The sequence below is a fragment of the Mandrillus leucophaeus genome, unplaced genomic scaffold (assembly GCF_000951045.1).
Source record: "Mandrillus leucophaeus isolate KB7577 unplaced genomic scaffold, Mleu.le_1.0 Scaffold326, whole genome shotgun sequence".
In the NCBI taxonomy this organism is placed as follows: domain Eukaryota; kingdom Metazoa; phylum Chordata; class Mammalia; order Primates; family Cercopithecidae; genus Mandrillus; species Mandrillus leucophaeus.
The window spans coordinates 1,359,785-1,385,078 of record NW_012103432.1 but is presented as its reverse complement, the minus strand read 5'-3'; the positions used below and the strand labels follow the sequence as shown (position 1 = coordinate 1,385,078).

Sequence of the window (25,294 nt, the reverse complement as noted above, 5' to 3'; positions counted from 1 at the left end):
GCCACAGGGGTCACAGAGCCCTCATTTCCTCCCTGACTGGAACTCATGGGCTTCCTTCTCTTCCCCAGGGAGATGGGGAATGGGTCTTCCTGCAGGCTGCTCAAGGTTGGGGCTGTCGGTATGGGCAGAGTGGATGTGATTGCAGTGGCTTCTGATGTCTCTCCCTGTCTCCTCGTGACCCAGAGGTCTGTTCTTCCTGGTGATAGCCCCAGGAGAAGGGATGGCTTGTTGGAGGAGCCTCAGGCCTGCCCAGATGTACAATGAACATACTGGCCAACAAGGCCAAATGAGTGAGGAATACGTGCTTGTCTTAGTTTGCGCTTTCCTAAAAACAAACAATAATTTGAGTAAAAGTGATTTTGTGGGATGCTCAGATGCTGCCAGTAGGGAAGTGGGCACATGGTTCAGGAAGGAGGAGGCAGCTAGTAACTCTCTGCTCTTAAACCAGTGGCTACTGTGGGCAAAATCAGGTCAGTCCTGTGGGCAGACTTGGAAACGCTGTCAAATACGTTCTGTTCACCCATCCCACCCAAGGGCCAAGGTAAGATATTCACTCATACAACGACTTTCTAACTTCTTCTTCTTTTTTTTTTTTTTTCTGAGACAGAGTCTCACTCGGTTGCCCAGGCTAGAGTGCAGTGGCATGATCTCTGCTCACTGCAACCCTCGCCTCCCGGGTTCAAGCGATTGTCCCGCCTCAGCCTCCCAAGTAGCTGAGATTACAGGCATGTGCCACCAAGCCAGGCTAATTTTTGTGTTTTTAGTAGAGACAGGGTTTCCCCATGTTGGCCAGGCTGGTCTCAACCTCCTGGCCTCAGGTGATCTGCCTGTCTTGACCTCCCGAAGTGCCTGGCCCTAACTTCTTTAACTGACAGCTGCTCCTGGGGGCTGATACTTCCTGAGACTTGGAAGTCCCAGGGAGTCTCTGGCACAGATGCAAATCCTGGGGGTCATGCAGGAGCTGGTGGGGAGCAGATGGAGCACTGTCAGGGCTAGGCCAGCATCATCTCCTATAAGCCTCACAACTGCTCTGTGAGAGTAAGTACTGTTTTTATTATTCCTATTTCACAGAGGTGCAAACTGAGGCCAGAGATGTTAGGTCTTGTGCCTGAGTCACTCAGAGAATGTGAGCAGAGTCAGGTCTGGCTTCGGAACCCAGGCTTCTAACCCCAGCATTCCGTGGCTCTTTGCAAAGGGTCCTGTGCTTTTCACAAAGGTTTCTCATCCTAGCAGCTTACGCCTTCTGTCAGCATTCCTAAGCGGGAGGCAGGGCAGGCAGATGAGGAACCCTCGCAGGTCAAGGAACTGAATATTTAGCATTTCCTCTGTCCTGGGCATGAATTAGATGTTTTCAAACCCATGGTCTCATCTAGTCCTCACAACAGCTCTGAGAGATTGGCATCCCTTTCCCATCACTTCCAGACATAGATGCTGAGACTCCGAGACGTTAAGTAACTTCCTCAGGGTCACACAGCAGGACGATGGCTGAGCCAGGAACTGAACTTGAGTGTCACCGGACTCCAGAGACATACACTTCAGTTACACAGGCTGTTTCTAGGAGGCAAGTGACCCGGGAGACCTGCCTGCGAGGTTGGGCGGGGCCGGCACCTTTCCTCTGACCCCACATCTTGCCTTCTGCTCTGGGCTGGCCTCTGACCTGTGTTCCTTTAAAGCCAATCATAAGGTGGCCGAGGAGGTCTTTGAAGAAGGGGGAAGTGGGGTGTTAGGCTCTTCTCTGTCTTACCCCTGGGAAAGGTGCTACCCCTCTGTGCTCTCCGGTGGGGGGCTGGCCTTGGGGGAGAGTAGGGGTGCCCTCTTGCTCTCCTGCCTGCCTCCTTGGAGCTGGGTCTTCTCCTGCTGCTGCCCCCAGGTCCCCTTTCCCCACTCCTTTTTGTTTTTTTTTTTTTGAGATGGAGTTTCGCTCTTGTTGCCCAGGCTACAGTGCAGTGGCACGATCTTGGCTCACTATAACCTCTGCCTCCCGGGTTCAAGTGATTCTCCTGCCTCAGCCTCCTGAGTAGCTGGGATTACAGGTGTCCACCACCATGCCCAGCTAATTTTTTGTATTTTTAGGAGAGACGGGGTTTTAGCATGTTGGCCAGGCTGGTCTCGAACTCCTGACCTCAGGTGACCTCCCGGCCTTGACCTCCCAAAGTGCTGGGATTACAGGAGTGAGCCACTATGCCCAGCCTCCCTACTGCTTTTAAAAAAGTTTTAATGTTTAATAGTTTTTAGGGTACAGGTGGTTTTTGGTTACATGGGTAAGTTCTTTTTTTTTTGAGACGGAGCCTCGCTCTGTCGCCCAGGCTGGAGTGCGGTGGCGCAATCTCCACTCACTGCAAGCTCCGCCTCCCGGGTTCACGCCATTCTCCTGCCTCAGCCTCCTGTGTAGCTGGGACTACAGGTGCCCGCCACTGCGCCCGGCTAATTTTTGTATTTTTAGTAGAGACTGGGTTTCACCGTGTTAGCCAGGATGGTCTCGATCTCCTGACCTCGTGATCCGCTCATCTCGGCCTCCCGAAGTACTGGGATTACAGGGTAAGTTCTTTAGTGGCGATCCTGAGATTTAGTGCACCCGTCGCCTGAGCAGTATACACTGTAACCAATAAGTAGTCTCTTATCCCTCACCCCCTCCCCACCGCTTTCTACCTGCTGCTGCCACTTGGCAGCAGAGGGAGCCGAGCCCTCTATGTCTAGCTGATTTATGTTCACTGTTAAAACAATAATGTTTAATCTGGAAAGGGCTAATCAACTTTTTATGCTGATTATGAATAGGCCAGCTGTGCCTGCTTCTTTATTCATGGAGCTTCAGAAACAAGCCCATTTCCCAGGCCAGGCCTCCTTGGTGATTTATGCCATGGGAGGCCCTGTTCAAGGGGAGCTCATCCGCGGCTTTACCTGTGCCACTTTGGAAGGGAAGCCTCGGCAGCTGCTGGCATGTGCATGAGTGTGCATGTGCGTGTGTGTGCCTGCATGTAACCAGGCAGTGTAGCCTGACCCCAGGTGGAGAACTGGACTGGAATGTGTACTTGTGTTTGAATGTGTGCATGTGTGTGTGTGTGTAGGTTTGTTGGGATGATGCTGGGTGATACGCTTTGGCTCTGTCCCCACGCAAATCTCATCTTGAATTGTAGCTCCCCCGTCCTGTTCTTGTGATAGTGTGTTAGTTCTCACATAATCTGATGGTTTTATAAGGATCTTCCCCCTTCACTGGGCACTCATTCTTCTTCCTGCCACCATGTGAAGAAGGAAGTGTTTGCTTCCCCTTCCGCCACAATTATAAGTTTTCTGAGGCCTCCCCAGCCACACTGAACTATAAGTCAGTTAAACCTGTTTTCTTTATAAATTCCCCAGCCTTGGGTATGTGTTTATTAGCAGTGTGAGAACAGATGAATACACTGGGCTACCATTAGGATGGAAGGTGGGAGTTACAGGATCATGGCATTAGAAAGGCTAACCAGGATCAAGTACTCGAACACTCTGCTTTTACAAGTGAGGAACTAAGACCCAAAGTGAGGTGACTTCGCTGAGGTCCCATAGCTGGGTGGTGGCAGAGGTGGGACTATGGGACTAGACTGCCCCCCGTCCCCGTACTCTTACTGAGAGTGCAGGACTCTTTCCACAGTGGTACAAATAGGGCAAGAGGGTTGGAGGAAGGAACTGCATGGGCGGCTTTGCTTGAGTCCTCTTGATTCGTCACAACCACGCTGATGCCTCTGAGGAGCTTGCATTTCAGGTACAGAAAGAGTTACAGACTTCACTTTGAAAGAGGTCAGCACTAGAAGAGAGAAAGTTATCTGAGGTTTGGGCTACAGCATTTGGGTGTTCTTGGAATCCACAAATAGGGTTGTAGGAGGGGTCGTTGGGGCTTTCTGGAGGAGGTTAGACGTGAGCAGAACTTTAATGTGGTCAAGAGGAGAATGTACATGAAGGCATGGAGAAGGCCTTTGGGGCAGAACTGAAGATGTCCTTTATTGTTATCACCTGAGGGTGGGGTCTGAACTTTGAGGCCAGACTAAGGAGGCCTGTGTCTCCCAGGCTGGGGTGGGGCAGGTGCTGGGCCTGGATGGCTTGGGTGTCCACAGGCAGGGTCTACTGTATGTGGACTGTGCGTGTCCCCTCCCCTTGCTGGGACTTCACCAATCATTTGTGTATTCATTGTTTGACTTTGCAGGTATTTATCGCGCTTGTATGTGCTGGCCCCAGGGGTTATGTGGGTGAACAATCTACCATCAGGGCACTATGATCTATTTATAGGGGAAGAGCAGCTGTTAAATGTGTGAGGAGAAAAATAAAGCTTTAATAACACCTGTGATAAAGTGCCCTAGACTTTTCCTCTTGGCATTTGAGTGACTACAGGGAGGTTGCAGTATTGAAGCTGAGACCAGAGGATGGTTAAGGGACAGGTGGATGGGACAGAGAGAACAAGAATGCAGAGACTTCAGGATGGGAAGGAGCCTGGGTCTGTCCAGGGACAGGAGGAGCTTGGTGGCAGTAGGGCAGACAGAGACCCTGAAAGATGAGGCTGGAGAGCTGAGCTGGGTGTGCTGATGGGGTCCAAGGCTGGTGTGGGGAACAAGAGTAGAACTCACTGGAAGACCAGTTATGGGGCCGTTATGGTCATCCGGGCAAAAGGGGATGGTGGCTTGGACATAGGGAAGTGGAGAGGAGAGGACTGACATATTTGCAGATGGAAACCATAGGACTCAAGGATAGGTTACATGGAGAGGCGTGGAGGAGGTGGAGGCGCCACAGACACCTCCCCGGATTCTGGCATGCACAGTGGGGGGTGTTAGCAGTTCATCCTGCTGGCAGTTGGGGAAGGAATTTTATACAATGCTGGAATTTGCATAGTTGCCCCCTCTTTCCTCAGGGTAGGAGCGAGTGAGTTGTGGTCAGAAAGCTGGCAGGTAGCACTGAGCAATGTGGGGTTCAGCATTGAGAGGCTAAACAGCCTATGGTCCCTGGTTTCTAGATACAAAAAAAAAAAAAACCACCCTGATCTAATGAGAGCTCTGGGGTGAGTGTGTTTCCCTGTCACCGGGTTTGTGGATGGAGAGGCTATTTCTTTTTTTTTTTGAGACGGAGTCTCGCTCTGTTGCCCAGGCTGGAGTACAGTAGCATGATCTCGGCTCACCACAAGCTCCACCTCCTGGGTTTATGCCATTCTCCTGCCTCAGCCTCCCGAGTAGCTGGGACTACAGGCGCCCGCCAAGACACCTGGCTAATTTTTTGTTTTTTAGTGGAGACGGGGTTTCACCATGTTAGCCAGGATGGTCTCGATCTCCTGACTTCGTGATCCACCCGCCTTGGCCTCCCAAAGTGCTGGGATTACAGGCTTGAGCCACCGCGCCCGGCCGAGGCTGTTATTTCAACAGCTGGAACGGCTCCTGCACGTCCACCGGGAAGTCCTCATAGCGATGAGAGTCTGGCCTGGCCCCACTGCTGTGTGTGAACCGAGGACTGCTGCCTGCGTGTGAGGCGGCAGAGGAAATTGGGCTCCTCGGGAAGAGAGGAAGATGTCGCTTCATCTGAGCAGGGCCGAGCATTTGGCCCTGGTGCTGGGAAGGAGAGACATTGAGGAGGAGGCCTGGGAGGGAAACAGGGACTGGTTTCAGGTGTCCTCGCCTGGCATGGCAGAACTAGGAAGCTGTGATGTTCCCCTTCCTGGTCTCACATCTTGGGGTTCACACTTGACCTGTGTTCCCCTCGTCTCATTCCCCAACTTTCCAGCCCCACCACGACCCTAGAAAGTATAGCAAAAGACTAAAAACGACTTCCACTGAGAGCGTGACACTAGCGCTCTAATCACCAGTCCGTAAAGTTTGTAAAGGGCCTGTATGAGGCTCCTGTTGCCCACTGTCACAAATTACCATGCATTGCATGGTTTCAGTCAACACACATTTATTATCTTATCCTGCAGATCAGCAGTCTGAAAATTAAGGTGTTGACTGGGCTGTATTCCTTCTAAAGGCTTAGGGGAGACTCCCTTTTCTTGCCTTTTCCAGCTTTTAGAAGCCACCTGCCTCCCGTGGCTTGTGGCCCCTTCCTTCGTCTTTACAGCCAGTGGTATAGCATCTTCCAGACTCCCTCTGCCTTTTTCACCCTGTCACCTCTGCATCTGTCATGGCATCTCTTTCTCTAATTCTGGCCCTCCTACCTTCCTCTTGTAAGGATTCTTGGGTTGATATTGGGCCCACCTGGATAATCCAGGTTCATCTTTCCACCTCAAAAGCCTTGCCTTTGGCGCACCTGTAAAGTATCTTTTGCCACAGAAGGTGAACATCTTTGGGGGGCTCCTTTTCTGCCTACCACAGGGTCAGATAATAAATGTTTTAGCTGTTGCAGGCCATACCATCTCTCTGTCACAACTGGTTACCTCTGTAGTGGTGGCACAAGTGCAGCCATAGGCAACATGTCAACGAATGGGCATGCGCCCCAGTAAACCATAGCTCTACCATTGCAGAGAGGGTTGGGTTGCTGACCCCAGTGCTAATGTTCTTAATCTCTGCTCTGCTTGCTGGGCTGAGCCAGTAGAGTTATGTTGACTGCCAACCCCCACCTCCCAAGTGTGGGCTTTGTCTCCCCGGTAGATCCATGGAGCCTGGGTTTACCTCCCTGTAAAATTCTTGGGCACTGCTTGTATCATATGTCAAGTGAATCCAGAAAGCTTTTTACTGTGTGCAACATCCTTGCGTGTACAAAGAGCTTTGGGGCTGGGTGCAGTGGCTTACGCCTGTAATCCCAATACTTTGGGAGGCCGAGGCGGGTGGATCACCTGACGTCAGGAGTTCAAGACCATCCTGGCCAACATGGTGAAGCCCTGTCACTACTAAAAATATAAAAATTAGCCAGGTGTGGTGGTGTGCACCTGGAGTCCCAGCTACTTGGGAGGCTGAGGCAAGAGAATCGCTTGAACCTGAGAGGTGGAGGCTGCAGTGAGCTGAGATCATGCCACTGCACTCCAGTCTGGGCAACAGGGTGAGACTCTGTCTCAAAAACAAACAAAAACACAAAGGGTTTTGGTATTCATTTGCTGTTGGCTCTCAGGCAAGCAGCATAGCTTAGGCACGTTTGCTGTGTGGCATTTTGCTACTTCCTGAAGCCCAGGACGTCTGTCCTGATAGCAAATGGAGCTGCTCTAAGTGAAGGATGCTGTGCTTTGTGGATGTAGGAACAACTGAGAGTTGTTGGAAAAGGCCTTTGGGGTTTTGTAAGAGTGAGCCTGTCAGGTTTTAGAATTCATGACCCTCATCAGAAATGAATGTGAGCCTTTGTGGCTGGGCGTTCACCTCAGTGGGCAGGAGCTGTGGATGGGGGACCCCTTCCCAAGGGGGAAACGGGGAAACTAAGTCTGGATTCCTAGTTTGGGAGTTGCTGGCCTTTGTATTTCTGGCTCTCTCCAGTCTCTGTTTCTCATTCCCCTTATTCATGGTTCATACATGCTGTTCCCCTTTGCCTGGAAGGCTTTTCTGCCTCCTGGGTTCAAACAGTTCTCCCGCCTCAGCCTCCCAAATAGCTGGGACTACAGGTGTGTGCCCCCATGCCTGGTTAATTTTTTATTTTTTTGTAGAGATGGGGTCTCATTATGTTGTCCAGGCTGGTTTTGAACTCCTGACCTCAAGCGATCGTCCTGTCTTGGCCTTCCAAAGTGCTGGGATTACAGATGTTGAGACACCGCACCTGGCCGGCTTCTCCTTCCTTTCTTCAGCTAGTTAACTGGCTCCTCAGCCTTCAGATCGCCGCTCTTTGTCATCTTCTCAGAGAAGCTCTCTCTGCTCTCCCTGACCAGGTTCAGCCCCTGAGGTGCTCTTATGGTGCCAGCTCTCCCTTCATCGCCCTTGTCAGAGTTGGCCATTTTACTTTTATTTGTGATTATGTGGTTAGTTTCTATCTCCTTCCCTTGACTTTTAAGTTCTAGCCGTAACTCCGGAGGGTGATGGCTGTACCTACTTTGGACTCACTCCTCAAATGCCCAGTGATTAGCATCATGCCCTGCATGTATTAGTCACTCAGTAAACATTTGTTGGATAGATAAATGAATGACCCGTAGCGAATATATTCTCTTCTATAAAATATAGGCAGTAATATCTCCTCTAACCTCAAGAGAGGGTTGAGAATTACATACAAACATTTTGAAGGGACCAGACCTTACCGAGGTATAAGGAACTACCCATGATTGAGCATTCAGTCCGTGCAGGGCAAAGATATTCTGACATTCCCTTATATTGACCCAAGTTCAAATTCAAGGGGGAGGTGGTGAGTTCTCACGTGGGCAGGCTTGCAGTGGTGGTGCAGGGCCCGGCTTGCCTGGGTCTAATCTCCTGGTCCCACCTCTCTCAACTGTGATGGGGCATAAGCACTTGGCCTCTGGGGCTCAAGGCTGGCTCATTGCCTCAGTATTCGGATCACCCAGGGGTTATCTGCCTGGGCTGGGCCCTGGCTCTGGGGGTCTCTGGCTTCATACTGCATTCTGTCCAGGACCTCTGGTCTCTTTTACCCCAGAGATCTCTGTCACAGGCAGGGACATAGATATGTCACCCTGTGAGGCTATAGGAGTTATTAAGATGGGGAATGCTGAAAGGTTAGATTTATGATAGCCAACGGTGGATTATGAAGAATAATTTATCAAATGTCAGTGCCCGTGGCCTACAATTTACAGAAGGTTTGCTTAAACTGAGGAGATCTGATTGGACTGTCCCTTCCCCCACCATGAATGAATGACAGCTCTAATGGATGGCTTCCCAGGCTGGCCAGCCACACTGGGTGTTTATCTGCTTTTTATTAATCATTATTATCACAACATTTCCATAGAGTCCCTTCATCCACAGCTCTCAAGGTACCCAGCACCTGGGAGGCTCCCTCAGCCACCGTGAAGGAACTCTAGCCGCTTCTGGGAGGTGTTTCAGCTACCCTGGATCAGCTGGAGGGCCCAAAGTCCCCTCTCCCTGATGAGGACAGGGAAAATCTAACCTTAATTCCGTTCATCCGTTAGGAAATACCTACCGAGTCCCATCAGGTATAAGGTGCTTTTGATACAGTGCTGAACAAAAGCAGACGTCTGTAGTCTAGAAGAGAAGAGGAAAATTAAGCAAATATAAAGAGCTACATGAGCAGCCGTGGCGATTGCTCTCAAGGAAGGTGCATGAACCCTGAGAATGTACGCAGGGGAGGCTTCTCTGAGGAGGTGATGGTTCAGCTGTGATTGGAAGAATGAGTGGGGGAAGGGAGCCTTTTGGCCAGAGGGGACAGTGTGTGCAAAGGCCCCATGGGGCATGCAGAGAGCATGCTGGTGGCTGAACGAGGTCATATGTTTCTAGTGGAGGGAGGAGGGTGGGGCAGGAGAGGTAGGCCGGGTCAGACCCCATGGGTCATGTTCAGGATTTTGGCTGTGGGAAGCTGGTGTAGTGACTTATGTAGAGAGATCAGCTTAAGTTTGGGAAACTCACCCTAGCTGCATGTGGAGGCTGGATTGGAAGAGAAAGGGCAGGCCGGTGAGGAGGTCATTGTAGTCTCTGGGGAAATGACGATGGTGGTTAACACTCACTGATGGAACCAGACTGCGAGGCCAGAACTGCTGACTCTGTGCCCAGCACTCTCATTGTAGCACTCTGCCCTCATAACTGGAGGCATCGTGTGAGTCACCCACTGCTACTGCAGTTATTGGGGGGCTACTGTAGGCTGTATTCTGGACCCTTTATGTATGTGGTTTCATATGACCCTATGAGGTCAATATTAAAATAACCATTTTACAGATAAGGAAACTGAAGTACAGTGGATTTGAGCCTTGGCATTTGACCTAGAACCTGCACTGGAATCACCAAGCCTTATAGCTTCTCAGGCTAGACTGTCCTGACGAGCTGCTGGGCGTGTCTCAGAGTACACACACAGCCATCCTGGAGTATGGGTGCCCCTGGTTTCTTTTTTCCCTACCTGTCAGCTGCTGGTCACCATCTTGAGGGAGGAAAGAAGCTTGGTCTGACCTGTGATGCCCTTGACAGAGCCATGTGGGCAATGGCCTTGTGCCAGGAGGCCCTTCAGCAATTGGCAAGCATTGTGCCAGCCTCGGTGCAGGAACAGTTTTGTCATTTCTGGGGTTGGCCCTTGTCAGGAGGGCCTCAGGTTCTGCTGCTGGCCCTTCATTTTCTTTTCAGCTTGGCAACAGCAATAGCTAATGGCTCTGCAGAACCAATAGTTTGATCTTTTGGAACCCCAGAAAGAACACAAACTCCATGGAAGACAAGGTCGGAGTGTCCTTGAGCTGTTATTGCCGTTATTATTTTTATTATAATAAATTGCTCTGAGTGAAAGCTGGTGATGAGGGGTATTCCCACCTTGAGGCAGGGCAGCTGTTGAGTGGGGCGGAGGCCCGGACAAGGAGTGAGGAGGGAGAGTGACACTTGATGCCTGTTCTCCCCTCTGATCACCATGGTCACATCAGAGGTGTCCTCTTCTTACCTTGCTGGACATTTCTTTCAGGATTGGAGGAAGCAGCAATGTGCAGGAAGCACTGTCTCTAGCAGGCCCTGCTAACATACAAGTGTGTTTTTCTGAGAGGCTGTTGCCTTTGGAGGTCTCCTCATGGCCAGAGACTATGTTAAGTATACTCTATGTAATTAACATGGTTCCTGTCATATGATGGTCCTGCAGTAAATATGTGTTGACTGATCGGCTTAGGCTAAGGAATAGCAAATTGGTTTCATTTCATATATGAACTCTGGTCACTTTGTAGTGGCTGCCTGGGACACTGTGTTGAGATTCCAAGGCACCATCTGGGCTCATCAGGAATGGACTAGTGATGTCTGGCATGGGTGTGCTTGGGGTGTATTAGTTAGCTATTGCCACATAACAAATTACCCACATCTCACTGCCAAAACTTAGTGACTTAAATCAATAAACATTTGTTATCTTACAGTTTCTGTGGGTCAGGAATTTGGGAGGCTCTGGCTGAGTCGTGAGGTTGCAGTCCTATGGAGGCCTGGCAGGGGCTGGAGGATTGTTTCCAAGACGGCTCACTGTTGTCAGGAGGCCTCAGTTCCTTGCCACATGGACCTCTCTGCAGTCTGCATGAGTGTCACCATGTCATGGCAGCTCACTTCTCCCAGAGCAAGCAATCCAAGCATGAGTGAGAGGCTTGTCACCGCCTTTATGACTTAGTCTTGGAAGTCACACACTATCGCTTCTTCCGTGTGTTCTTTGTTGGGAGTGGGTCATTAATTCCAGCTCGCACTAAAGGGAGGGGAATAGGTGCCCCCTCTCAAAGGGAGGAGTATTTAAACATCTGTGGACATGTTTCATTTAGTTAATTAATTTTTAACATCCAGTTGGTACCAAAATATTCTGTTAACACCATGCTTAGGACACTCCAGTGGTTTCTCACCCTTTTTCTCCCTAATAATTAATTAATTGTAGAGACAGGATCTTGCTATGTTGCCCAGGTTGATCTTGAACTCCTAGCCTCAAGCAGTCCTCTTGCTTCAGCCTTCCAAAGTGCTGGGATTGCAGGCATCAGCCTCCATACCTGGCCATTGTGAACATATTTTAAAACTATCACGGGGAAGTGAGTGTGCTTGTGCCACTTACTTGCTGTCACCGTCAGGTGTCACCTTGGAAGATATAGGAATAATCCTGAAGAGGTGGGTTACAAATCAGACATGTTTAAAGGGGAGGGGCAGGAATTGCAGCAAAAGCGGGTATTGGCTGATAGGGCAATGACAAGATATAGGGGTATCTGGGGCAGGTGCCTGGGAAGTGGTGCAGGGAGAACTGGATAGGTTCCAAATGGAGGTGGTGGAGAGGTGGTGGTGGGTTTTCTGCCCAAGGCAGACATCACAGTTTTGCAGAGTCCTAGATAGCTGGAGTTATTGTGTCTGCCTTAGGCTGGGGGTGGGAAAGGGGGGTGAAACTCTCTCCAGCCACTTCCATTAGCACAGACGGAGACTTGTCTCTGCTCACCAGGCTCCAGCGGATGGCAGCTGGCACCCAGCCAGGTGTAGGGCAGGCCAACTCGAGACTGCAGGAGCCAGATGTTATTTGCTGCTGATGCCATGGTAACCTGCCCCGAGTTGGTTCTGCCCCAGGTGCCCTAAGTGGGAACTGCTTGGTCTTGGCGTCCGGGCCTGGGCTTGCCTGCTTTGAGGCAGGCTTCCGTCTGCATCTGGAGCCAGGCAGTTCGGGGTTTGTGAGATGCATTATTGATATGGTGATGTAGTTTCTAAAACCAAAATTGGCCTGACGTGACCGAGTATGGGAACAACAGGCTGGAGTATTTGAAAGTGGGCCATCTTGGAAGAATTCAGCCGTCCTCCATCCTGTGACTGGGGAGCCCCTTCCCTGAGGGCCCTGAGGCTGGCCACGCTGCAGCATCTGGAGGGACTGTTTAAGATACTCCAAGCAAAACTCCCCAGGAGGCGTAGTGTGGTTTCTCCAGAAGATCCTGACTTCCTGTCCCCTTATTTTGGTCTTGGCCAGTGCTTGGCTGCGCAGTGTGGCAGTTTGGTAACACTGCCCTGGCTTCATGGGACTCTGCAGGCTGGTTTCTGGATAGTCTCTTACTCTGCCCTTTGACTTGGGTATGATGTCACTTGGTCTCCTGATTCCCAGGCTCATGAAACCAGACTGCTGAGGACCTAACTGCCCCAGATTTGCCAAGCCCCTAGGGGATGACACTTTTTTCTTACCCCCCCCCCCAGTGCTTTTTTGCTCATTAAACGACAAACACTTCCTCGCTTCACACATGTGCGCATGCACACACACACGCAGAGAGAAAGAAACCAAACGATAAAAAGCCAGAGAAACTCTTTTTCTGATTATTTTTCCTTTTCCAGACAGGGACATCGATATATTTGAATCATGGGCCGACAGTAATTAAAAAGCACGTAACTAGTCATATTAAAATGCAGTTGTTTTACTTAACTGATTTTGCCGCTAGACCCAGAGCGGGGGAAGAAAAGAAATGGGGAAAGAAAAGCTTAGAAAGGGAGGCAAGTTTCTGTGAGTGACTGGAGGCAGCTGAGGGCCCTGCTTGAATCTAATTGCTGCAAATGCTGCAGTTTGTTTCTGGTAATGGTTTTCTGCTGAAAGGGCTGGGGGACGAGGCCTGATTGGAGGGGGGTGGCGTTTGTTTCAGCTGCATGGGGGGTATAATTCTGCTTTCGGGACAGGGTCTATTTTTCCTTACCATCTATCAGCATAAAGCACTTCCACTGAACACTTTGAATCAAGGTTCCATTTAGAGATACTTTATTCATATTTAATTACAGGCTGCAGCACCAATCTTTAATTACCTTTTTTATAAGCCAGCTAGGAACATCCACTAGCAATCAATTATCATGTGTGTGTATGTGTGTGTGCTTGCTTAAGCACAGGAGGGTGTGGGCGTGTGACTTGCTTCCTGATAGAGAAGGAAAAGATGGCTGCAGGGACACTGGGGAGGGGGTGGGGTAGGGTGTCTGTGTGACAGGTTTCTGGTGCCCGGTGAGGGGTGCATCCTCATTCCCCATGCCTGTCTTTGTTTCTGCTGGTGGTACTGGGGATGTGGGCAAGTCCTCACAGCTGGGTCTTGTTCAGGTGCTGAGTTGGCCACTGGGCTTGGGTGCTATCTTGAGGCCCCCTTGATTCCCCTGGTGGGGATGGGGAATTGTGGGAGGCCTCCTTCATATCCTCTGGGGATGTGGTGGACCAGACTTCCTCTCACCCTAGAGATTAGGATCTGCTCGCCTCAGCTCTTTCTTTTCCTCACCTCCCTGCGGGGTGCTCTTGGCAGCTGTTCCTGCTACACAGCCCTAGCGATGCCATGTCACTCTTCAGTTGCAATGACTCTGCAGTGCCCCTGCAATGACACGGGCTTGGAGACTGGTTGTCCTTCTCAGACAGTGAGCACATGTTCCTGGGAGTCAGGCGGTGGCTTGGGGGTAAGGAGTGAGGCCAGATGACCCCCAAATCCCTTTTCAGTGGGAAGATTGGGCCATTTTAGCTGCCTGGGAGATGAGCGTGTGAGTTCACAGCTCTGCTCCAGAAAACCCTCTGCTTGGTGCTCCTTCAGGAACTCCAGAGAGCTTGCAAAGGGACTTGGTGTTGATCTCATTATGTAACAGTTGGGGACATTGCCGAGGCTTTACCTTCCCTTCCATTCCTGGGTCCCTGTCCCAGCAAGGGGGTGGGGAGGGGACAGAACTCACACTTACTGGGTCTCTTAGGGGTGCTGGGCACCACATCTGTGTTTTTTTCACTTATGCCTGCTGGGGCCTGAGAATACTATGTCCATCAGAGCCGCTTCTGTTGTGTGTGGCAGAAAACTGAAACTGACCTAAGCAGACAAAGGAATCACAGGGTCGGTACTCAGGCATGGCTGGATCGAGAGGCTCAAACATTGTGGCCTGGGTTCACTCCCTCTGTCTCTTGGTACTCTGCTTTCTTCTTTGTTGCTACTATGTGACCCTCAGCAGTTCTACCCCAGGCTTATATTTTTATGTTGAAGTTCCATTGAGAAAAACATCCCTTTTATATCAAACAAAAGTAAAATGATTGAGTCTGATTGGACCAGTTGAGTTACCTGTACATCTCTGAACTAATGCACATGGCCACAGATATTCAGGGTCCTGATTGGCCAGGCCAGGGCCTCACACCTGCCTTGGAGGAACAGGTGTGCTTTTTCTATTTTGGAAAGCTGCATGTTTGAGGTCTTTGGATTCATAGGAATGTGGGAACAGGAAGGTTTAGCCATTTCAAAGGGAAGAAAAAGTTGATTCAATTCTTCTCCAGTGGAATAGTGGATTCAGTCATTCAACAAATTTGTTTGGCACCAACTAGTCCCAGCCGTGTTCTAGGGGGTTGCAGGGAATTCAGCAGTGAACAGAACAGACGAAAGTCTTTGCCCACTTGGAGCTGATGTCCTAATGGGGTTTATAGGGATGATGATCCCATTGTTTCCCCATCCCAAGTCCAGGCCCAAGATAAAGGGTTCTTATGCTGAGAAACTCAGGGTGATTGGGTGGATGACAAGGGAAGAATTTTGCCATTGGGAGTCTAGAACTCACGAAGGAGAAGAAAAGACAAGTGTGTTTTTGGGGGAGCAGGGAGAACCAGACGCTGGGAGAGATACAAATAACAAACCAACCAGGATGAAGGGGGCCAGGGAAGCGAATCCCATACCCATCTGTCCTGACAGAGAAGCGTAGGCCTTTCCTCATGTGACCTGGGCCTTTGGTCTGGGCAGGATGTTGATAAATGGGCATGGAGTTTAGTGAAAGCTACAACAATGATGACAGGGCTGGAGGGAGTGATTTATGAGAGGAGTTTAGGAAAGTGATGGTGTAGCCTAGCAAATGGGGTGGGATGGTGGCTGTGGGTCATGTGACATCTGAAGTCCAAGGAGAGGGGTGGAGGGGCAGGGCAGAGTGGCTGCTGCAGTAATGGGGACTGAGGGAGGAAGGGCTGCACAGACTGAATAGACTTCAAAGCATGAGGGCCTAGGAGGGTGGGCCAGGAGAGCAGGCATCTATACATGCTTGTGCGTGTGTGTGTGTGCATGTCTGGACTTCCCAGGATTGTGAGGCTGTACAGAGGCTTAAAGAAATGGAGAGGATTAGGATGTCAGCCTTGGCCAATCTTGGAAAAGACCTTTAGGGGCCTCTTTCCTAGTTGGCAGAATATTTGGATCTGGACCATGTAGGTGTGACCACTCAAGTCAGGGAATTTTATTTTCTTGAGGAATATTGGTATGGCATTTCTAAGAGGGAAGGAAGAAAAAAGAAGGAAGAGAAAGGAGTATATTTTCCACTTCATAGAAAAAGAAAGGCACAGAAAAGGCAAAGGGCTTTGCTCAGGCCTACTTTGAGTGGCATCGCAGGTGATGACCTAGAGCAAAGTTCTGGCTTGCAGCCCTGGGGTCTCTGCTCGAGTGGCCAGGCTGGGAGTGGACTTGGTGACCCACGCTGAGGCTGCTGCTCAGGCAGGAACAAAAGGTGGTTGTTGGTCTGGGGCCTCCGCCCAGGATTCTTTGAGCTCCCCTGGTTGGTAGAATGGAAACGTCCTCTGTCTGATCCCTGTCTGGGGCTGAGATACTGGGCTGCCCCGGGCCCACGTTCTGTTAATGCTGGATTGTCCATATGTAAGAGCCCAGGAGGCACAGCGGTGGATAGTGCAATGGGCAGATAAAGCTCAGTTCTGAACAGCACTTCTTTAACCTTTGATGGAGGTGCTTAGGGGCCCGTGCGCAGGTATGAGGATGTGCCTTCCATGCACATCTTCTGTCCCCCTCCCTCTATATGCCTACCGTTCGTGAATGCCCAGCAGCAGAGGACCAGGCAAGACCTGGTCCTGGTACACAACTGATAAAGCAAAAAATCTGTCCTCGGGGCTGGGTGCAGTGGCTCATGCCTGTAATCCTAGCACTTTGGGAGGCTGAGGTGGGCGGGTCACTTGAGGTGAGGAATTTGAGACCAGCCTGCCAACATGGTGAAACACCATCTCTATTAAAAAACACAAAGATTAGCTGGGTGTGGTGTCACACACCTGTAACCCCAGCTACTTAGGAGACTGAGGCAGGAGAATTGCTTGAACCTGGGGGGCGGAGGCTGCAGTGAGCCAAGATCATGCCACTGCACCCCAGCCTGGTCGACAGTGCGGGACTCTGTCTCAACACACACACACACAACACACACACCACACACACACACTTTCTCTCTCTCTCTCTCTCTCTCTCCAATCTGTCCTGGGGGCAGAGGCTGCAGTGAGCCGAGATCATGCCACTGCACTCCAGCCTGGTCTATAGCGCGGGACTCTGTCTGTCTCAACATACACACACACACACACACACACACACTCTCTCTCTCTCTCTCTCACACACACACAGACACACACACACACACACAAATCTGTCCTGGGGGCACTAGGCAGCCCTGACTCTGGCCCGTCTTCTTGACTGCCTGTCACTGAACTGGGTCACCTTTTTAATCATTCTGTTCTCTCTCTACTCCCGACAGATCCATGATTTGTTCCAGAGCTTCGATGACACCCCTCTGGGGACCGCCTCCCTGGCCCAGGTCCACAAGGCAGTGCTGCATGATGGGCGGACAGTGGCCGTGAAGGTCCAGCACCCAAAGGTGCGGGCTCAGAGCTCGAAGGACATTCTCCTGATGGAGGTGAGAACCCTCCCTTTCTCCTTCCTGTGTCCTCTGTCCACATTTCCCTGGGATCCAGGCTGCCTAGATGGAACTGGTTCAGGCTGGTGTGGAGTGTGGCCCTTCGAGCAGCAGAGTGGGAGAGGAGAGCTGAGATCACGACAGAGGAGGTGTTATAACAGCTCCGTGACCACAAAACCCTGTGGCAGCTTGGGTTAGTTCTTGATTTGTCCCTGGGAACTGCCTGTGATAGTCTCAAAACACACTGAATGGCTGCTAGGGGCCAAGGGGACCTCAGGGGAGGGATGTTGTAGAAATGAGCTAAACCAAAGGTGTGTTTTTTTGTCTACCAAAGGGGTAGACAAAATTACATCTTAATTTGTTAAATTGTAACAAGAGGGAGCATGTGGTCAACAGGGATATAAAAATGACATACAGATCACATAGAAATATCTATGCAGGTTGCAGGTTTGCTTCTCTGGTACTTACTTGGAATGAACAAATTCACCTGTCTGAATGGTCCTAGGAAAACCCTTAGTGGACTTTTCTAGCTCTGTGCTCAGAGTAAGGGCAGAAGAGGTGGAGCGGCCACTGCTTGAGTTAGTAGCCATCACCCCCCATGGGGAGGTCAGCAATCTGTTTAATTTGTCAGTATGTCCCTTTCTTTCCTTTTCTTGTTTCCCTTCCTTTGCTCCCTTTCCTTACTCTAGACTCTTATTCTTTCAACTCACTTTAACCAAACTTGATGCCTATGTTGAGGGTCTTCTGCACCCTCTGCTAGGTGGGTGCTGGGGACACGAGAGTGAGTGAGCCCCATCTTCATCTTGGGACAATCCTCATTTAGTGGAGACAGGCATGTAAACAGTCACAGCGTGTTTGCACACTGCCATGTAGCACTGTGCCTGGATAGATGGGGCACCAAGGGGGCTGCAGCAAGATGGTGACTATTGAGATAGCCAGGCGGTGGAAGGACAGCCCAGCGAGTGTGGGGGCCTGACTGCTTGGAGGACAGAGTGTACTTGGATAACTTCAACCTGTTCCAATGGTATGAGCTCAAAGTGGAGATGAGGCTGGGAAGGTAGGTAGGACAGAACACGGGGGGTTTGTATTCCAGGCTAAGGCATAGAATGGTATGCATGGCCAACACTCACTACATATTTGTGGATCTGAGCAGATCTGAGTTTTTTCCTGTAGTCATTGGGAACCATTTAAGAATTTTAATTAGGGGACTGTCATGATCAGATTTGCATTAGAAATAAAAATCTGTTGGGAGTCTGGAGGATGGATCGGAAGGCATAAAGACTGTAGCCAGGAGATGAATTGAGGGGCTGCTGCATTGGTCTGAGAGAGAAATAATGATGTGAAGTGAGGAGTATAATGGGGGCAAGGGAGATGGATGCGTTCAAGGGACAGAATAATCAGGATTTGTGACCAGCTTTACACATGGGGAGGGGGCAAGGACTGGTGTGAATGAGAAGGAGACAAATATCTTAGGTTTCTGGCTTAAGTGCTTATGTTTAGGCATATTTAACTCTATACAGTAGTTCCCCTTTATCTGTGAAGATACATTCCAAGACCCCCAGTGGATGCCTGAATCCTCAGATAGTGCCCAACCCTATATATGCTGTTTTTTCTTATACATACTGATATGGTTTGGCTATTTCCCCACCCAAATCTCATCTTCAATTGTAGCCCCCATAAGCCCCACGTGTTGTGGGAGAGACCCGGTAGGAGGTGATTGAATCATGGGGGCAGGTCTTTCCCATGCTGTTCTCGTGACAGTGAATAAGTCTCACAAGATCTGACGGTTTTATAAAAGGGCAGTCCCCTGCAAAGGCTCTCTTGCCTGCCACCATGTAAGATGTGCCTTTGCTTCTCCTTGGCCTTCTGCCATGATTGTGAGGCCTCCCTAGCCATGTGGAACTGTGCGTCCATTAAACCTCTTTCTTTTATAAATTATCCAGTCTCAGGTATGTCTTTATTAGCAGCGTGAGAACAGACTCATACACATACATACCTGTGATAAAGTTTAATTTATAAATTATGCATAGTAAGAGACTAATAATAAAATATAATTATAAGATATAATTATAATAAGAGTGAGGTGAATGTGGTCTCTTTCTCAAAATGTCTTATTGTATTGTACTCACCTATTTTCAGGACACAGTTGACCTTGGATAACTGAAACCTTGGAAAGCAAAACTATAGAGAAGGGGGACAACTATTTGTCAGTCAGGGTATAGTTGGTGAAAAGAATTTGCTCTACGTATTTCAAACAGGGAATTTAACACAGAAAATGGAGTTTACAAATGATGTAATGGCCAAAAAGCCAAATGGGATGGAGAGACAATTGCCAACAGCAGGAAGCCAAGGCCACCCTCAAGGCAGAGGACAAAGAGAAGATGTAGTTCTCTAGATCCCAGGGCCAGGGACCACAGATAGTAGCTGAGACTGTGGTGAGCTTGTTCCCTGGGAGCCAGATCACAGACATAGGGCCCTTCACTTGGGAGTGGGAGCCACAGATGCTGTTTGAGGCAGAAGAGTTTCCATCTCCTCTTGCCCCCCAGTGTGCTAGTATCCCTCAGTGTTGCCTCTGGGCAAAACCTAGGTGGCAGCAAGTTGGCAAGGGAGCCTGGGAAATGGAAGTTCTCAAGAGAGTAAGGGGATTGGGATGCATCTCAGAACGAAGTGAAATGGTCAATGCAGCAACCACATAGGGTAAAATAGTGCTCTTGGCAGTTTTGGATAAGAATATCCCTGTTGGTCTGGAGTCCAGGCTGGAATACAAATTCGGCATTTATGAGTAAAGATACTCTTGATAGATGAATCTGGGGGAATAGTGGAGATCACTCAGAGAAGGTATATAGAGTTTAAAAGACAGCAACAAGAAGAAAGAAGGCAAGGGAAAAAACTGTGCAAAACATTGTTTGGGGGTGAGCCCAAGAGGATAAGTTCATGAATGGGACTAAGAAAGCATGATCAGAGAGACTGGAGGAGAACCAGATTGTGCAATGCTGCTATATTCAGTGGAGAAAAGTTAAAGATGAAAACACTATATTAGTTATCTAATGCTGCATAATGAGTCACCTCAAAACACAGTGGCTTAAAACAACAGTCATGTGTTTTGCTCATGAATTCGCAGTTTGGCCAGGGCTTGGTAGAGAAACTCATCTGTTTTATGCAGCACTAGCTGGAGTAGCTTGACTGGGGGCTGGAGTGGCTCATTCCCTGGCTGGCAAGTTGGTGCTAGCTGTTGTCTGGGAGCTTAACTGGGGCTGTGGGCCAGGGCCTTAGTTCCTCTCCGTATCAGCTTCTACATGGCTGCTTGGTCTTCCTCCCAGCATGGTGGCTGAGTTCTAAGAGCAAGTGACCCAAGAGAATAAGGCTGAAAGTACATCACAGTTTTGTGACTCAGCCTTGGAAGCCACATAGGATTACTTCTTTCTTACTCTTTTGGATGAAGCAGTCACAAAGGCCCCCTTAGTTAAGTTCAGGGTTGGGGAAATAGACTCTACCTCTTAATGGGAGAGTGGCAGGGTTCTAGAAGTGAATTAGAATGGGAGGTACTATGGCAGCCATTTTGGAAAACATAGTCTGCCAGAATTCCTCAACGTTGTCAAATGGGAGATCAAATCAGTAAAGCACTGGAAAGGGTATTTTGGATTTGGCGATTCAGGGTGGTTAGGAAGAGCAGCTACAATGGCCTGATCAGGGTGAGAGGGAATTGAGACTGAAGGAAGTGGAGACTCTTCATGGAGAATGTACTCTTTTCAGATATTTAGCTGTGGAAGGTTCGGGAGAGTTAGGGTAGTGGTCCGAGCGGAGCATAGGATTAAATACTGGGGAGACTTGAGTGGAATTGTAGCTGATGGGGAAGGGGGCAGATTAGGGGATTCGGCAGAGAGAAGTAATTGCTAGATCAAGTCCTGAGGGAGATTCAAGTGACTGGGAATGAATAACACAGGTGAAAACCTTAACCTTTGTTTCAAGCCCAGTGGAAGGTGGGAAGGCTGGGTACAGATGAGTGTGTGGGGCAGAGGAGAGGGGGAGGGAAAGTGGGCAGCAGAGTGTGTAGCAGCCTGATAGCCTCTATTTTTTCTCTGAAGTGGGAGGCAAGACCATCTGCTGAGAATGAGGGGGTAGAAGGTAGCATTGGAGACTCGAGGTGGGTGAAGGTTTGGAATAGCTACTCTGTGCAGTGGAAAGGGGGCTGACCAGGGCAGGAGAGCAGGGTTGCCGGGTGGCCCTGAGCATCTACCTACAAACCTGATTTTTCTGGCACACCTGTCAGCAGCTGTGGAGCAGCCATAGCTGGGAGAGAACTGGGAGACTTGGAGGATCTCAGGGTTTCCTGAATCCCAGAAGCCACTCCTGAGTCAGGCAGGAAGCTGCCTCTGCGTAGTAAAGCCATCAGGGCCCACTTGGACAGGGAGGACAGCTGTCGCTTTTTCTCTGCATTTTCTTGCTGCCTCCCTAAGTGATAGTTGCTGTAAGGTCGGAGCAATAATAGCAGTAATAAAGATTTGGCATCTTCCTCCCTGAGGTAAGGATCACATGCTTTTCTTGGGAAGCACAGCCTGGCAGGCTGTGTGCAGAGTACAGAGTGGCTCCTTAGTAGTGGCTGAGGCAGTTCTGGGGCTGGGACCACAAGGCAAACCGGAGACCCACACTCATACCCTTCAGGAGAACAGCCGGAACAGAGGCCTGAGGCCACCACCCCATGGACTGTCAGGATGAGCAGCAGCACTGGGTAACACTGCCATCTCACTGGGCTTCATCTCTGGTGGGAAAAGTCCTGCCTGGGTCCTTCTCTGGTGGAAAACCAAGAAGCTCGTACTTGAAGTGGATATTTTGTTTTTCTGTGTTGAGACCTAAATGGTGTCTTATATTTAGGAATGACAATCCCAGAAAGGTATTAAGCATTCTTGGCCTGAAGAATGACTTCTAGGGGACATTTAGGGCTACCAGAAACTTAGGGACAGAGAGGAGGCAAAGCTACTTTTCTGCATACCCTCTATGTCTCCTTTCATGCCACCTCCAGGTGTGGTATGCCCATATGCTTCTCTCCCACTCTTGTGCACTCTCCTCTGTCCTGTAATTGATCACAACCTGGTCTTAAGAGGAAAGCGGCCGGGCGCGGTGGCTCAAGCCTGTAATCCCAGCACTTTGGGAGGCCGAGACAGGCGGATCACGAGGTCAGGAGATCAAGACCATCCTGGCTAACAGGGTGAAACCCCGTCTCTACTAAAAAATACAAAAAACTAGCCAGGCGAGGTGGCGGGAGCCTGTAGTCCCAGCTACACGGGAGGCTGAGGCAGGAGAATGGCGTGAACCCGGGAGGCGGAGCTTGCAGTGAGCCGAGATCCGGCCACTGCACTCCAGCCTGGGCGACAGAGTGAGACTCCGTCTCAAAAAAAAAAAAAAAAAAAAAAAGGAAAGCAATCTGATGAAAGCAATTCACAGTAAAGAGAGCGTGACCGATAGGCTTAACCTCTTTATATTTGCATTTTAAGAGGTGACCTTCTACATCCAAACTCATAACTACTGTGCATTTACAGGGTGATAGAGGTCTACAGGGGTGAGACTTTTGAGAACAAGGGGGTGGTGACTACTGGTTGAATCAGTTGGGATGCTTTCAGTTGGCTCTAAGAACCAGAAAATCCAACTGAAAGTGGTATAGCTAATGCTAACCCCTATTATCTCACATGTGAAGATGTCTGGAACTTGGGTCACCTGTTCCAAGGCTGACAGCCCAGCACCTCACTGTGGTTTGTAACAACTCAGACTCTTTCCGTGTTTCGCACTGCTGTCTCAGCTTCCTGGCTTGCCCTCCTGAGCCAGCACCGAGCATAGTCCCAACACAGCGGCAACAGTTTCTGGCATTACAAGTAGGTGACATCCTCATATTATTTATCAGGAAAAAAAAAAAAAAGAGTTCCCTAGCAGAGTTCTCTTCATTTCTTATTGTCAAGAAGTAATGCCCACTCCCAAATCAGTCTTGGCAAGAAAACTGAGACCACCTTGATTGTCTTAAACCGATCATGATTCACCTTCTCAGACCTGTTTTCCTTGAAGGATGTGAAGGATGTACAAACTTGGGGTTGTGTTAGCCAGGATGATGGGGGAGATGGGCTGTTGGTTTGGCCTCCAGTAGCATGTACCACCCTAGAGTTTTGTGTCTCCTGTGAACCTGGCAGTTTTGTGTCTCCTATGAACCTTCTCCCTTGGAGAGAGGAGAGAGCCTCTAGGATAGGCTGTTGAAGGATGGCAGGGGAGGGAGGCTGATTCTCAGTAAATGGTGTTCAGTGAATCAGATGGTGTCGATGACTTTGCACAAAAGAAAAAGGCAGAGCCAAGGATGTTTTTTCAGCTTTGTCATTATCACCTGATATTGTCCCTTAATAGTTGGGGCAACTCTACTTCTAGATGCACGGCCAGTGACTCTTATTGATTTGAGTGGCTGTCCAGAGCCAGACTAATTGGGCCCAGAGATTGGAACAATGATTCAGCAGGAGGGGGTGAACTGATGAAGCATAGTCCATCCGTCTGCTGGCGGGCTGGCTTTGCAGCAGTTCTTTTCTACCCACAACACTGGGGAGCTTAGCGGGCCATATCTCACTGCCATTCTCACTGCTTGAGGGCAGGGTAAGACTCAGATGATCCCTGAGCTGTGGGACTACCATAATCCCCAGGTCCTAATCACCCTATATCACTCCCAGTTATTTCTCCAGCTTCTGAATTGATGAGGAACACTCCCTTACCCTCTCACCCATAAGGAATCTAACACATTGCCAAGTACTATGCCCTTCATGCACCACTGGGCCCCAAGGCGCTCGGCTATGTTGGAGTGGGACTCTTTGGCCTGAGCAATAAATCTCATCTATTGCTTGATGTCATCTGGCCCATCCCAAGGGTCAAGGGTCTCAAAAAGTAAAAACCCATGGCAGTCATGTTTTTGACTTTTTCTGAGCAGCATTTTCAGTGCATTTTGTCTACCATCTTGTTTGTTTGTTTGTTTGTTTGTTTGTTTGTTTTTGACAGAGTCTCACTCTGTCGCCCAAGCTGGCGTGCAGTGGTGCGATCTTAGCTCACTGCAACCTCCACTGCCTGGGTTCAGGTGATTCTCCTACCTTAGCCTCCCAAGTAGCTGGGATTACAGGTGCCTGCCAGCACGCCTGGCTAATTTTTGTATTTTTAGTAGAGACGGGGTTTTGCCATGTTGGCCAGGCTGGTCTTAAACCCCTGACCTCAGGTGATCCATCCGCCTCGGCCTCCCAAAGTGCTGGGATTACAGGCGTGAGCCACGGCACCCAGCCTCATCTTGTTTCCTTACTAAATGTGTTGGTTGAGCAGTGGGTGGCTAGGCAATGTTTGCGTTGGCACAGAATCCAGCAGCGATTTTATTTTTTAAAATATATATTAAAAAGTATCCAGAGATGTGGGCCACCCAAGGAAACTTCACCCTATAAATCTATTTTCTAAAAAGTGTGTACTTTAATAACTTATCAGAACAAAGATAAACCCAATGAATGGCAAGCTATTTACATCACTCTGAATTGATTTTCAACTCTTGTTGAACATTCATTTTTACCAGTTTGGATCTGTACAGGCATTCTATTTAGTGTGCTGTTTTCCCATAGCACATTATTTCTTTTATAATGTACAATAACTTGATAACAGTAACTTGCATTTCCAGTTGCATTTTATAGTTTACAAAGCTCCTTCTCTGCCTTATCTTGAGCTTCCTATTGTGTTGTCCTGTGTCGTTGTGTTGTGTTGCATGAGGCAGGGCTGCATAAAGAATGAACAAGAGAAGCCCAGGTCAGATTTTGTTTTGACAATTCCTGTTTTCTACTATGTAAAATTGGCAAGAAAAGGATTAAATGAAAGTGTGTGTGTAAAGTGTTCATAGCACAGTGCCTAGCGTGTAGTAGGAACTAAATAATGATAATTCCCCTTCTCTTTTGCTATTTTAAATAACAATCAGTTGTTTTATTTCTTTTTCTTTTCTTTTCTTGGTTTTATTTTATTTTATTTTTTATTTTTTGAGATGGAGTCTCTCTCTATTTATTGCCCAGGCTGGAGTGCAGTGGCATGACCTAGGCTCACTGCAAACTCTGCCTCCTGGGTTCAAGCGATTCTCCTGCTTCAGCCTCCTGAGTAGCTCGGAT

General features: G+C 49.3%; 1 protein-coding gene across 2 annotated transcripts in view; it reads left to right on the top strand.

Annotated features, from left to right (window-relative positions):
* The window catches only part of ADCK1 (aarF domain containing kinase 1), a 112,988-nt gene that overhangs the window by 49,427 nt on the left and 38,267 nt on the right, over positions 1-25,294 (top strand). For both annotated transcript variants that reach the window (XM_011988264.1, XM_011988263.1), the window contains one exon: positions 16,986-17,144. In XM_011988264.1, coding sequence (XP_011843654.1) covers positions 16,986-17,144 — 159 coding nt within the window. The remainder of the gene's footprint in view (positions 1-16,985; positions 17,145-25,294) is intronic.